This window comes from Chenopodium album, chromosome 12 (assembly GCF_948465745.1).
Source record: "Chenopodium album chromosome 12, dcCheAlbu1.1, whole genome shotgun sequence".
Classification (NCBI taxonomy): domain Eukaryota; kingdom Viridiplantae; phylum Streptophyta; class Magnoliopsida; order Caryophyllales; family Amaranthaceae; genus Chenopodium; species Chenopodium album.
In genome coordinates, this window is record NC_137845.1 from 1,813,285 (window position 1) to 1,828,263 (window position 14,979).

The window sequence follows — 14,979 nt, forward strand, 5'->3', positions numbered from 1 at the left end:
ATGGATAGCAAACTTGATTAATCACTTTCGGGTAATTAGAAAAAATTTACCTATTTTTTGTGATTTGTGTTTGGTAGCTAGTCGCACAAACACTTTAGTCCAGTTAGGTGTTCCAAAATGTGTTTTTATCTGTGCAGATTTCATGTTAGACTTTAAGCAGAGGCAGATAATATAGAACTCGATATTAAGGTAACCAAATTAAGTGAATCGAACAAGTTAAAGTTGAATTACCCGAGTTCCAGAGATCACATCTACTCCACTCTTAGCATACTGCAATGACTGCGCTATCTGAATAAGTGCAGATCGAGCATCACCTTCTTCATACACACTAGTCAAGTAGTTATTCATTTCGATCACATTCTGTTAACCAATATTCAGAGAAAATGCAGGGAAAGTGGTTATATAATCGATCAATAAATGTTTATAAGAATGAATTGGGCTTATTTCATGGTCTAATGACACCTACATCTGAAACGTATTCTGCAGTTTTGTCAAATACACCCTTAAACACATCAAAGGAGATTTGGTTACTTGTAACCCAGTAGAAGTAAGTTTGAGGCACCTTTTTTCTCTCTATACCCTGCATTCGTTTCAGAAACACCCACATGACACAATATCTTAAAAGATCTATATCACAGGACACAATCATGCTCAAAGAATCGATGTCGAGCAGTGTTTTCCTGCAGGCTCAGTACCTGTGTCCTGCTGTCCTGTAAGTTGTTTAAGAGATCCTGAAGGATGCTGAAATTAAGAGTTGCTCCAAGGCCAAAGCCAATGAGCAAAACAATATCGTACTTCTTGTAATCCTGTGCTGGAACTCCATACGGGCCTTTCATAATTATGTGCGGAATGCTACAACATAATACAGAACAGGTACATCTTAACCATTGCAGTGGAAAGTGAAATGCAAACACATCTTATAATACAGTGTGATCTTAGAGGAATGATGCTCTCACAATTTTGGTTGAGGATCAGAATCACTCGCTGCTCTCTCATTTCCGATCTCATGATTCACTGAAGACTTGTAAGAAACCAAATTCATAAGTCAGACGGTCTAATTTCTGAAGATCACCCATTAGGACAAAAAAAGTCATTTGGTTGCAGACAAATTTCATGGAAAAGAACAGCAAATTAAGACAATTAATTATTCGAATTTCATTTATCTTGGCTTACAGATGTTGTGGCCGTTTCAAATATTTCCTGAAGTGTCGCAGCCCACTCCCCCATGGAGGTACTAATAAGAACACATATGTAGTCATCATCTGGAGCTGAAACGATAGAAAAGGGATGCCTGTTGCAAATAGGAATCTCATTTTGAATGATTATATCAACTGCTGAATGAAAATGTGCATCGATCTTTTATAAGAAAATGAGAATTTTGAAATCATACGAATTTGCTTAGCAGTTAAACTGATTACCATTCAGAGCTCGAGATCATAGGACACTTGAAGAGCACGTACATTCCAATCCTGTACTTAAATCCAGGACGTTTTCTCATGTATAACGCTAGAAAATTTCCTTGATATATGACAACCTGAAAAGTGTGGAGGTAAAATCTGATTGTTTCCCAACTTTCAGCAGAAAAATGAGTACATCCATTACAAAAAGATCAAAGAAGACCTTTACGAAGATGACTGGATGGCTTAGATACATGAATGTTAGTCCTCGGTCATAAGCATTGTAGCATACTGGGACCATGAGATGCATCCATTTCTGCATTGATGATCAGGAGTCGAACATGGAAAAGTATAGATGATTAATGATTTTGTGACATGTGAATTAAATTCTTTTAGGTACCTTTTTTATATTACATTTTACATGATATCAGAGCCAAGTACAACCAAAAGCATAGATAATCACTAGCAAATGATATGCATAACTTCTAAAAGGGTGAATTAAAGGAAATATTTAAGCTCTTTAATACAAGTACATAAATACAGTATATGATATATAATATATTATGCATACCTGAAAAGTATTTTTAGTACTAGATACTGATTTCCAGAATTTTTCAGGAAATGTTGTTCTTTTTAAAGCTCTCAGCATCTCCACACGGGATTCGTAGTTGGTTGAAGTCCTCATCATATGCCTTGAGAATAATGTTTCTAATTCCCTAATCTGTATAATATCAATAGTTTTCGGTATCAGAAGCTAGACTACTAAAAGGCCGGAAAGGAATGACAAGTTTGTTACTGATAGGAGTCATAGGACGGAGATAATATGAGGTATAAGATTGAAAGACAAGCCTCTATAAATCCCAAGTCGTCAGGATCAAGCTCGTTCATGATCAATCTTGCATAGTCTGCCGCTTCTGTCTTGAGCTTGTTAGTCGAGCCACTAAAGAGCTTGTTAGTCGAGGCACTTAACTCGATAGCCTGAGGCAGGATCAAACAAAGGGAACGTCAAGTGACTCATCAAGTCAGTGATGTGCAAGATAATTTACTATGATTAAAACTTTTAGGAAAATCTTTCGAATTCTTCACCTCGCGAATTTCTTCTTCTGATAATTTCCCATCACTATTCTTGTCACAACTACAAAACGAAGAAAAAAAAGAAAGAAAAACAAACCATCAAGCTAGACTGAACCTTTTCTAGCTTAGAAAGCAAATAAGAGAAAGAATAGAGTGAAAGAATAATAATTTGCCAACTTACAAGTCAAAGAAGAGTTGCAACAGGACTTCAAAGTCTTGCGAGTTCATCAGCGACCATATTTCATTCATTACCTCCATTTCGATCCCAATTGAAGTATTCAATATTAATCTTTTTGCAAATACGTTATATATCTCCATCGCGAACTCTGCTGAATCTTCCATTCCTTCATTTCCAAATAATCATTCATAATTATAACTAGCAACAAATATACGAAATCATGTATAGAACTTACGTAAAACCTTATCCCAAAGTCATTTGCTTAATTGTGTTACAGGTTGTGCATCACAAGAATATATAAACTATTTATTGATTATACTTGTATTTCGAAAAGATGCCATTTTTTTACTATGTAAGAACGATGTATAGTACACAAATAAAAACGGTAAAACACACAAAATACTTGGTAGAATGTAGGAATTGTACCAAGACAACACCAAATTTATCTTTCGCGAGCACACCATCAACAGCACTCTCTCTAAACCTCTTTTCGATGGATTTCCAGGGAACGCCATCAAGAAATCTTAGATTTGGCTTTAGGCTTGACGTTGGAATATTTCGACAAAGACCATGAAGTTCAGCTACATTTCTTGCAAATATACCTTTTGATAGTTTAAGCTTTGGACTTTCGACTTCGGAAGTTTTTTCATCAATCTTCATTAGTGGCAAATCTCCCTCTACATCCATGGTGATTTCAACATAATCCATTGCCCCTCCTCTCACTGTTAGTAAAAGCTTCTGAGTTCTGATAGAATTATAGAAAATTTTTGATCAGTAAAAACTTCTGATAGAAAGTTTCCGATGTAAAATAAAGATTAAAGGTTTTTTGGGTAAACACTCAAGAAATGACTAAATCAAAACATTGTGATTACCTAATGATAGTATGAAGCTTTAAATGGCTCGAATGAAAGCGGGTTCAATGAGTTAGTAACCTTGATACAGGGAATGCACTGCAACTGAATGCAAGATTGGCAACCAAAGTACAGTTAGCAGTTATATAAAATCGAAGTGATTATAACTTTATACCAAGTAAAAAGTAGAAATGGTAAGCAGTAGTTTAGTGTAGATAACACGTTCTTGATCTTATTGAGGCAAACCACTTAATCTGTCAATTTTAGTTGTTATCAAACCTGCTGGCTTTTTATAGAACTACTTTATTGTAAAATAAAATATGTGCATGCTTATATCGCGTTGTTAGTGTTTGAATATATCCCCTGATGGCTCAAAGATATTGTAATCGCCACCTTTTTCTTTTTTTTTTTTGACAAATCCAGTGGTGGAACTTGAAGGGTTTTGTTAGGGATCAAGGCCAAATTAAAACACTTAGCCAGCACATCATGAAATTGCATCTTTATTGTGTAAGTTTGTCTAACTTCATCTCCTCGCTCTGTAATGAACAAAACTACATTGATGGAACTAATTAACCGGTATTATTATTTTTGCTAAACGGTATTCATGATATGTTGGGATCTGGTTAAGATATGTCATAAACTATAGCCTTAAAAAGGGATCACTGATCAATTTTCTGGGTGTCAAAGTTTCCAAAGCATCATATGCCCCTTTGATGAAGATTAATTTTACATGCGTACTCAAAGAAGGTTACGGAGCACTAAATAGTATTATTACACCATTACGTAAACCAGAATTTTGATATTAGGTAGTTGTTCCTGAAAGAAATGAAACGAGGTTCATATTCCACAGAAATCATCAGTAAGTAACAAATACTCTGTAAGTCCCAATAAAACTTTACATAAACATTCACAATACGAGTGTAACAGAGTTCTTATCTCCTTTTATATTGAACTAGCTGAGCAAATTGTTATAAACTCTTGAACATCCAGAGAAGATTGAAGGGAATGAATCCTGAGCAATAAATCAGACAGGTTCGCATTCATTTGTTATTTTCCCTACAGGTTTTTTTTTTCTGTATCTGAACTCTAAAAATTCTCCTTGTGGAAGTGGAAGGTAATATTAAGGCCAACATACTGTATTTACAAAACCTCCGCAGTAATTTTATCTCACTTTGATTTCCACAACAAAATACACCTGATGATACAGATTCAAACATTAATTATTCAAGGCGCTATGTCAAGTACAACAAAATCAAACATAACTAAATTACTGTCCCTTTCGGAATTCAGATACTTGGAAAAAAAAATTACCTATTTTTTTTTTATTTGTGTGTGGCAGCTAGTTTCTCACCTACCTTGTACCATTCAGGATTTGCAAAATATGTTTTTATCTGTTCAAATTCTATGTTAGACTTAACAAACTGACAGCTGATAAAAGAGATCATGTATTAAGGTAATCGATCTAACCGACTGGTGGAAAGTTTATTTTACCTGGCTTTCAGAAATCACATCAACTCTGTTCCTAGCATACTGCAATGATTGTACCATTTGTACAAGTACAGATCGAGCATCACCTTCTTCATACACACTAGTCAAGTAGTAACAGATTTCTATCACATTCTGTTAATTGAAGTTCCGAAGTAAATAAAGGGAAATTGGTTAATTGATCAGCACTAGAACAAAAAATAGATCAAGTACTGAAGTACATGACAAGTTAATTGCTAAATATGAAATGAATTACTTGGTCTAGCAATACCCACATCTGAATCATATTGTGCAATATCATCCACGACATCCTTAAACAAATCAAAGGAGCCCTCTTCACTTGTAACCCAATAAAAGTACGCCTTTTCAGGCCTCTTTCTGCTCTCAACATCCTGCATTCATTTCAGAAAAACCGTACTCACTCAATGACTCAAACAAGATCCTAGAAGATCTCAGAATGATATTTAAAGAACTGACACTGAGCAGCGTTCAGATGCTAAGTTAGGTACCTGTGTGCTGCTTTCCCTCAAGTTATTTAAAAGATCCTTGAGGATGCTGGTGAAAAAAGCTGCTCCAGTGCCGATTCCAATAAGTAAGAGAATTTCATACTCTTTGTAACTCTTCTCTGGAGTTCCACATAGGCCTTTGATGTTTATATTTTGAAAACTGTAAAACAGCAGATTTATAAAAGTCAGGCTCATTTTTTGTCTTAGATTGATTTCTTGCAGTGGAGAGTAAAATGCTGAAACCATATTACTCCTTATAATATGGTTTTGTTGTCTTCTCACATTCTTGGACATGTTGGTTGACGATCCAAGTCAATCCCATGGATTCGGTGATTGGTCGAAGTCCACATTTCCTCTAAAAATGCTTCAAGTTGCCACAACTGTATATTATTATTGGCACTTCAGACCTTCAGTATCAAAAGCTAAAAAGGGAAAGACGAATAAAGCTACAAAAGACCTCTATATATCCTTGGTAATCTGAGTCCAGCTTTTCCATGATCAAAGATGCATAATTTTCTGCTTGTGACTTGACTTTCTCAAGTTGGTTAGCAGAGGCACTTAAAAGTATCGCCTAATGTTCAAATAAAAGGGAACTTCATGTTAGTTGTGAGTTTCACTGTAATTGAAAAGACGTACCATTGAAGAATCATTCGAATTCATTACCTTGCAAACCTCATCTTTCGATAACATCCCATCTCCATCTTTGTCACACCTACAATGTACAAAATCCATCAAGACTCGACCATTTCTTGGGAGCAAATCAAAGGAAGAAAATAGTGGGAGACATACAAAAGTGGCCATCAAATAATCAGCTTACATGTCAATGAAGATCTGCAAACGGATATCAAAATCTTGACTAGTCATATCTTCCCAAAACATTCTCATCTCATCAATTGTTATCCCTTTTGAAGGATCCAACTTCAGTCGCCTTGCCAACATATCATACAATTCGCCCGCAAATTCTTCTGAATCACTCATTTCTAATAAAAGATTTTGAAGAAGGCTTTCGATTAGTGTTGGTGAAAAAAAATTAAAAATCTATACATACTCTGTCCAAAAATTGTCAGACTATACCAACTTCTCATAAACAAGGAATCTTATCGTCCTAATCAATGATTTCATATCAATTAATTAATGTGTATTTTTGTAGTCTATAATTCATATCATATTCTTGATTAGGGATTGGTACAGTTCGAAAGGACATCAAACACTCGTAATTGGGAGATTCTATAAATGCTTAACGGCATGGGCTACAGAAAATTTGGATCTGCCCGTAGCTTAGTTGCAGTGGTAACGCGAGTATTGTGGTCATGGTCAGTCATGATATGGTGGTGGAGGTTTAAGTGAGCGTGAAGGTTAGGATGTGGTGGTGGGTGAGAAAGAAATATTGCAGGCTTTGCAACTTGCACAAATACTCCTTTGGTAAGTAATAATAAATCGTGATAAAATAAAATCAACATTCCCCAACGCACTACTAATTTTCCCAAAGTCTCTCTTTTTCTTCACCTGGGAATGGCATTAAAAAAAATGGAGATGATATCGCATTGCTTTAAAACAGACTTTGATTACTCTGTTAAAGATGATAACTTAATAAACATACAGTACTCTGTTATTTATTGAACAGTACACAGAAACCGATTCCTTTATTATGTTTAGTAGATAACATCGATTAAATTAGTGATAAGAAGATGAAAAAAAATCCATTTTTTCCAAGTTGTATAGAACTAAAAGCAGAAAATCCGAAAGTCAAAGGAAAGGTAAACAATTTTACCAATCACTAGACGAAATTTATCTTTAAAGAGCTTGCCACCCACAGCATTCGCTTTGAACCTCTTCTTGGTGTCTTCCCAGGAACTACCTTTGATAAATGTTAGTGTCGGAAATAATAGCGACCTTGCCAGAGCCCTGATTTGATCCAATACATCTTTATCGTTAAGCAGCATCTGGTTTGATGAATCTCCTCTGCTCTTCTTGTTGGTCATCTGAACTAACCCAACAATCAATCACGAAAATGACGGGTTCTTAGGTTTTCAAGGTTCTGCGATGCGGGTGGGTTGATGCTTGAGAGAGAGACTCAAAACAACACATCTAAAATTTAAATATTAAGTTTAAATATATACTAGCATGAACGTTTCTGGAGAAAGATGAGAGCCTGGTCAAGCAGGCAGTACTTAGTAGGGGGCAACTGATGTCAAACAAAGTACAGCAAGAAAATAAAGTATTTCAAGTAAGTCAAAGATGATCTGTAGCCTGTAGGAGTGTAGACCCGTTCTCTATTCCTGAACTAAATACAATGCTAATTCAAAGGGTTTTTTCTTTTGAAAAAATTAAAAAGAATTGTAAAAAATCAATTTTTGTGTATAAAATAAAATTGGTACCAAATCCTACAAGTGTACCAAACTACAAATGGAAATGCATCAATCATGCAAAATCTCATACCAATAATCCAGTAAAACAGCAGAAATTGAAATACAAACATAAACTTGTAATCGGTTAAATCAACTAAATACTGATTTAAAACCACTCAAGTGACTAATTTTAATAAAACTAAGCCAATAAAATTTAGAAATTAAAAAGATATAATCTTATATCAATGTCACCACTCCAGTACCTGTGACAAATAGCATGGAGCCATCAGCCATGGCGACAGGCAAAGAAAACATCAATACATGCACCAGCTGCCTTGCACTAATACATCAGCGAATTTGGCTTAATTCAATAAAACTAGAACTCCGATGCAAGGAAAAACAGGATCCCTGTGCATAGGGTATTCACATATTCAAGCTTTTAAGTTAAACCATTAATGAAATTTAAACATTCAAGGGGTTGCAGCACAGCTGCAACCACAACTAAAGACACTCGTCAGTTTCCTGTAATATCAACCAGAAAGCACACACGGAAAACAGACAACAGCATCTGTAAGAAATGAGCCGACATCTGAGTTCCATCTCAATCCCACTTAAGTTCTTGATGAGAGTGCTCATCAATGGAAGAGGTAAATTTAAGTGGTCAAAGATGATTCTCAGAAATGAAACCGCTGGTTCATCCCCAACTCATGGTCCTGTCCTGGCATTCCATGCCAGCTTTTGCAAGAATTTGTCTGTTCAGACTGATGTCACACAAGTATTAAGGATAGTTTTATTGTCTGTATAGCACAACATCAAGGCATGGCAACATAAAGGTGAAATTTTTGGCTCATCGTTCTTGATCTAGTAATTACTTGACATATGCAGAAGCAAGCATTAGATAAGGGATATATGCCAAAGCAGACTAAATTAACAGAAACAATAAAAGAATCTGATATGGAGAGACTTTGATTTCGAAGTTATGATACTATTCAATTCAAATACATTATTTACCAAGCTGTAGATGTTGAAAAAAGCCTAACTATACTAGCTGTATTCACAAGACAACCAATTTTCGACCATTTACTTTTTTTTATCCATTTTCTCCTCTACCTTTTGGATTAGCTTTAATATCAGTAATACACAAAAAAGAAATGTAGCACCTCGTAATATATATCATACATCGTCAAGACTTTGACAGGAAGGCCAACATACAAGAGCTTAATCCTGCAAAAAAACAAAAAAAAAATTCTCATGAGTTGTCCAGGAAAATTCAATTACAATAGTACTGAAAATGAGACCATGTATAACATGAATAACAACCAGGCCATATAAAGGGATGCTCCAATTCAGTCCAAAGAGTACTCAACATAACTAAAATTACAACATATATTCATATTTTTATCCAACACACATACAGGAGAGAGAGAGTGAGAAAGAGAGAGTATACATATTTAATACCTGAGAAAACACCGCTTAGGAGAATGCTCCAACAAGTCCGACCCATCTCTATTTTCTTCTATGTTTCGTCAATAAATTCTTCTTTTGCTGAGACATCTTGGCACTGCAATCTACTTTCCAGCATTTGCTGGGAAGCCGCTTCATCAGGCATGTGACTAGCCTTTGCATTGTCTTCTGTTCTTTGTCCTGTATCATCATGAATTACATCTGATGTTTTTTCACTATTTAGGCCTATCGGCACAACATTGAGATCAGAGCTCAAATCAAATCCATTATTTTCTATGTTACCCTGGCAAGCAACAGTAACTTGGTCATCTTGCTCAGTTACATCTTTCTTCTGCCTCTTCCATTTCTTGGTAGATGAGGTACCATCATCCTCAAAATCCTCTTCTTCCCGTTCTCTATGCAAGTAAACCCACAATTTCCTCTCTCCATCAAACTGTACACATGGATCACGCTCATAATGTAAACGATCCAGGGCCCCACTAACAACCTGATTAACCTGAGAATCAGTGACATCCTCCACAATATACTGAGAGTCTCTTATCAAAGTGCAAACATCAGCTCTGGTACCAATGCTCCCCGGTAATCTAGAAGCTGCATCTCTGACAAGGCAAAGGATGGTAACATGAGGAGGTCTATCACGTTTCAACATGAAATGATCTCGAGCTTTTGAAGTCGGCTTACCACCACATCTTCTCAATGGAGCAACTATAGATTTCTTACCATCAGCAGCGGTATAAGAGAATGCTCTATCAGGAACTGAATACCTCAGTTGCTCTTCCTTGCGGAAATAATCCCTAACTTCATCAGAGCTTCGGGTAATGGTAGTTAGACTCTTCTGAGCTCTCAAGTCCCTGAACCTTTCTTTTTCATCAAAATTTAGCTGCATCAACTCCTGTGGTGGTGGAGGAAGGCTGCCAATTTGCTGCAGAGTCTCTTGACCACTTTTAAGCCAATTGGCATATGAATCAACCAACTTTACAAGCATTTTACGAGAAATGTTCCAAGCCTCTGGGGAAGTCAACTCCTCAGAGGTTTCATGGTCTGTTGAAATCTGTGAAACTGGTCCAGTCCAAGACCAGCATTTGGCGGACTTCTCATAACATATCAGAGGCTTCCAACCCTTGGCTCCCAGGGGTGCTGTTTTGGATGAGAAAATCTTCAAAACTCCTCTAACTAGATCTTGAAGTGGCTCCTGAGTCTCAAGAATACAAGGATCCCCAGGACTAGATCTTACACGATTCACAATTTCCTGAACTGTTACAGAAGGAACATTTGAGTTTTCAGGACATTGAATGTTCATATCTAACCGTTCCACAGAACCATTTCCACATTCTTGCTTCACGTTCTTATCTTCAGGTTCTGTTCCAGTGTTCTCATTATGCTTCTGGCCCTCCAAAGCTCCATCAGGACTGGGAGTAATCAATGCCATGCGAACAGCTGAAAGAAGGTGAACAATGGAGAAAGAGAAACCAGTATGTACAGTAGGTGTTATTGGAACAAATGGCTTCTTTTGAGGTTTAATATCTGGCTCTGGATCTGCAATCACTGCCTCTAGAACAGGAACTTCTGATGTACTGGCACCTGGGGAACCACACTCTATCTCCAATCTTTTTTTGGCCCAATTCTTCAAGGGCATGGAATCAGAAAGCAGCTGATGAGATGTCATGTAATCAGATCCATCTTGCCCATTAATTTCTGCAAAAACTTCCTTTCTCTTCTTCTTCTTCTTAGTGGATGAAGTGCAACCGACTAATGTAGTAGTATCCAAGTCCCTGGAACCTCTGCCCATTGGATTGCCATCAAATATAACCCCATTCTCTTCAAGATTGTAACCTCTCATGTTCTTGGACTGCAAGGAAAAATCATAGCCAACATTTCCTTTCTGCCTTCTCTCCACAGATGAGGGCATATTCATGGAAATAGGAGAGCTTCCAGCAACCTCAGATAGAACTAGGCCATTCCTTCCAAGTCTGTAAGTTGATTTCATATCACTTTCAAAACATGAGTTTCCAAAACTGCCACCATAATAATAATCCTCTGCCACTCTTGTGGCAAAGTTTTGCCTCATTTTTGAGGGATAAGATTCTATCTCTGGCCTTGGGAAATGCCTTTCAAAATTAGCCATTGTACTAGAGTCAGGTAGCATCCCTTCACGAGTCAAAACACTTCCTTTAACTCCCTTCTTATTCCGTTTCACCTTCTTCTCGTCCAAAATTGACCTGGACAAGGAAGACTGAGAAATATCCATACGCCCATGTTTTGCTCGCTTGGACATGATCAGAGAACTGTTATCCTGGTCTGCCTCATGTTGATCAGATGAGTCAGACTCTGTTTCTTCACCTCCATGAAACACTCTATCACCATTTAAGGGAAATATACTAGACCCTCCCTTTCGCACTGCAGCCCCTCTAAAATTCTCTGAATAAAGCTTTGCTCGCTTCACTGGATGAAAGGTTCTATCCTCTACCTGTTGGGAAACTTGCAGAGATGTAAATCTATGATCAGGAAATTCTCTGCCCACCTTTAGTTTCCTGGTCTCAACATCAATACCCTCATAATCAAACGAAGGATCAGTTAAGTATGCCTCTCCCTGTTGATTCTTCATCCAATATGGTTCCGAAGCATCTGCATAGCCAGCCAGATTCCTTTTCAAAGCAAGCTGTGAAGAACGGCCTTTAGCAGGTCTCGTTTGTTGGTTGTATACAGGATCAATATACTTGGCCCTTCTGGAAGAATCCTGCAAACCTCTCACATTTGACGGCTTGGCAGTTAAGACTTTAATATCAGACAGCTGATTAATGTTCAAGTTCCTACCATGAGCAGCTAAATCAGGCTTTGAAGATTGATGCCGACTTGCATAATTCTCACCATCACATTCATCATCTACAAAAGCTTCATGGTTTTTTGTTGACCTGACAGGCCTGCCCTTAACCATCATATTTCCATCCATACCATTCCAATATCTCTGGGTAGCAATGCCATACATCTCTTGCTCTTCATCCCCACTAGTTGTCATAATATCATGCATAGCTGCCTTGCCCATCCTAGAGGCAACCACGTCTGAGCCATGGGCACCAGAGTTCATGTTCTGGTGGCCATAGACACGAGAATGGACACGTGATGATACTATATTCAGAGAAGGGTTTCTCATTCCAGCCACCTTCAACAATCCTTTTGGATTTTGCTGCCCATATTTGGTAACATCACCAGATCCTCCCCTTCCCCCAGAGAAATCAAAAGCAGGACTGGCACCATATAGAGGATCATATCCTGCTTTCTTCCCAGCATTCCGTCTCTTTGACCTCAGCAAAGCCTCACCCGACTCCCTTTCTGAAGACTCAGACCCCATGTACTCATTCCTTTCCCCCATCAAACTCTTTTGACTTTTCGCTATATTCCAAACACGCAATTTCTCCTCAATGCTATAACCCTTGCATTTCTGCCAAGCTTCCTTCATGAGTAAGAAATTACTGACCATTGAATCCTGATACCTCCGCAATAAATGAGTGTGCTGGTGTATCTGAAAGAAATTCAGCCCCTGGCGATACAGAGCAACTCTCGGCTCACACAGCCCTCCCTTCAACATCTGATTTAACTTAGTTATAGGACTGCCAAAATGGAAATTTCCACCTCCAAACAGCTCCTTCAAGGTCAGCATGAACATCTCCTGATCCATGTCAGGCAGATACTTTGTGAGCCCGAACCTCTCTTCCTCAGTCAAGCAATCATTCCAAACATCCAACGACAAAATCCCATGTAAATCAGGAAGATCATAAAGCTCAAAAGGGATGCAACAAGTCTGGTCCCCAACTTGGCAAAATTCAGACCCGGTTTCCCCTAAATCCAACAAATCAAAATCATCTGATCCTGCCCCAGAATCAGCATCATCAAATTCATCATCATCCTCAGAATCCCCGGAATTCCTCCTACGAAACTCATCATCATCACTCGACATACTCTCCCTACTCCTACTCCCCACAGAAAACTCGGAATCCAACCGTGACACCGCCTTAACGTTGTTCTTTTCAATAGCCATCAAACATAACCATTAAACACACACTAACCTCCTCCCCAACTCAGCTCAACACACTCGAATTCTTATTCCCTGGCTCACAACTCAACCCCAAAACCAGACGACCTCAATTGATCAAATCGAAATTCCAATCAAAACCCTAGAAACAACCAATTCCAACATCAAAATTTTCAAAACTTAAAACCAAAACAACAAACTAGCGGGAAAAAACAACAAAAACAAAAAACAATCACACACCCCAAACAAAAAAAAAAATCAATCAACAATGCCTCAAAAACAAATACAACCAATAAGAAACACAATTCAAAAATCAATAAGATCAAAAAAATACCTAATTTGACGATTCGCAGAAACAGCAAATTAATAAGGAGTGAGCAGCCATGAAAGTATGAAATCGAAGAATGCCGTGAAAGCAGCGAAACCCAGAAAACCCTAGAAAAAGTAGAGTGAAATAGAAAAAGAAAGAGAGAGAAAAGAGGAGAGGCGGTTATATAAACATCGAAGGGAGGAAGAAGACGAAGCAGACGTGGAGGAATAATGGGCGTGTGATTAAGAGAAAATGACGAAAAAGGGCATGAATTGATTGAGAAGAAGAAAAGAGGAGAGAAGAAGAGGAGGAGAGAGAGAGTTAAAGAGGAAAGGTTTATTTTCAGAAGAGAGAGAAAACCAAGAAACAAAGAGAAAGGAAGACGAGAGAAAAGAGTTTTTTGTTGTTGTTGTTAAGAGAGAGACGGAGACTCATACCAAGCCCAGACCGTTGCAGAGCCTGTTCTTTTCTTAATGCAACGCTGCGTTTTGCCCCTTTTTTTTTGGATTTTTATTTATTAATTTAGTAATAATATCATTTTTTTTTTTTTTGACACAAATCATTTTATATTTTTGTAAGCTTCTAAAGGAATTTTTAAATGTGATGAAGATTGTATTGTAATCATTGTAACAATGCATTTATTGTGTATTATTAATATAATATGGTATCTGGATAAATATAGAATGATGTGTACATCACACGCGTTTCACATACATTCATACATTGTTATATATGTGGTAACATTGTTCGTTAAACACGTAGTGGAGTGTATTTTTTTCTTCACATAAAAGCCACTAAAGCCAATTAGTTAGATAGCCTAGACTCAAAGGTCATGTTCTTTATTGTAGTTGTAGTCCTGTTGGTTGCAAGTTTCGTAAGTTCAACCAATGAGTGATCAATTGGGAAAATAAACAATTATTGGACATTCTGATCAAAGTTAACAAATGGTTATTAATGTGAAAGTCTTCTCTCTCAATGAATCCACATCATGGGTATGATTGGTACTGAACTAAACATAAGTACCCACCTTGTCATTGAAATTAATACCAATGTTAATTTGAATTACATATTTCTTTTTTGGATCTTGCTAACGAGCGTCCCGGGGCGTTAGATAAGGAGTAATTATATTGGTTGAAATGGTATTAAGTTAGGAATGCATGACAAAATCACACGTCGTTCGGTGTAATTAATGTTAATTTTACTCTAATATCTGCACTTTAATTCTCTTATCTAACGTCCCGGGGGCGCTTATTAGCTTTTGCCTTCTGTTTTTACGAAATTTAAATTACATAGTTAATCATTGGCTGTTTAATATAATTAGTTGATAACTACTTAA

At 37.2% G+C, this 14,979-nt stretch overlaps 2 protein-coding genes across 2 annotated transcripts; both read right to left on the reverse strand.

Annotated features, from left to right (window-relative positions):
* Positions 1–216: 216 nt before the first annotated feature.
* Positions 217–3,357, reverse strand: LOC145572760 (putative respiratory burst oxidase homolog protein H). Its single transcript, XM_081631729.1, has 12 exons — positions 3,111–3,357; positions 2,653–2,815; positions 2,484–2,532; positions 2,247–2,375; positions 1,969–2,118; positions 1,621–1,713; positions 1,419–1,534; positions 1,174–1,291; positions 957–1,021; positions 696–852; positions 467–580; positions 217–360 (listed from the first exon to the last, which is right to left on the reverse strand). Exons 1-12 carry the CDS (start codon positions 3,355–3,357, stop codon positions 217–219), a joined length of 1,545 nt encoding a protein of 514 aa, XP_081487855.1.
* Positions 3,358–8,779: 5,422 nt separating this feature from the next.
* LOC145569988 (uncharacterized) lies at positions 8,780–13,958 on the reverse strand. The gene is made up of 3 exons (XM_081628963.1): positions 13,668–13,958; positions 9,298–13,475; positions 8,780–9,063 (listed from the first exon to the last, which is right to left on the reverse strand). Exon 2 carries the CDS (start codon positions 13,337–13,339, stop codon positions 9,356–9,358), a length of 3,984 nt encoding a protein of 1,327 aa, XP_081485089.1. The 5' UTR covers positions 13,340–13,475; positions 13,668–13,958; the 3' UTR covers positions 8,780–9,063; positions 9,298–9,355.
* Positions 13,959–14,979: the final 1,021 nt, after the last annotated feature.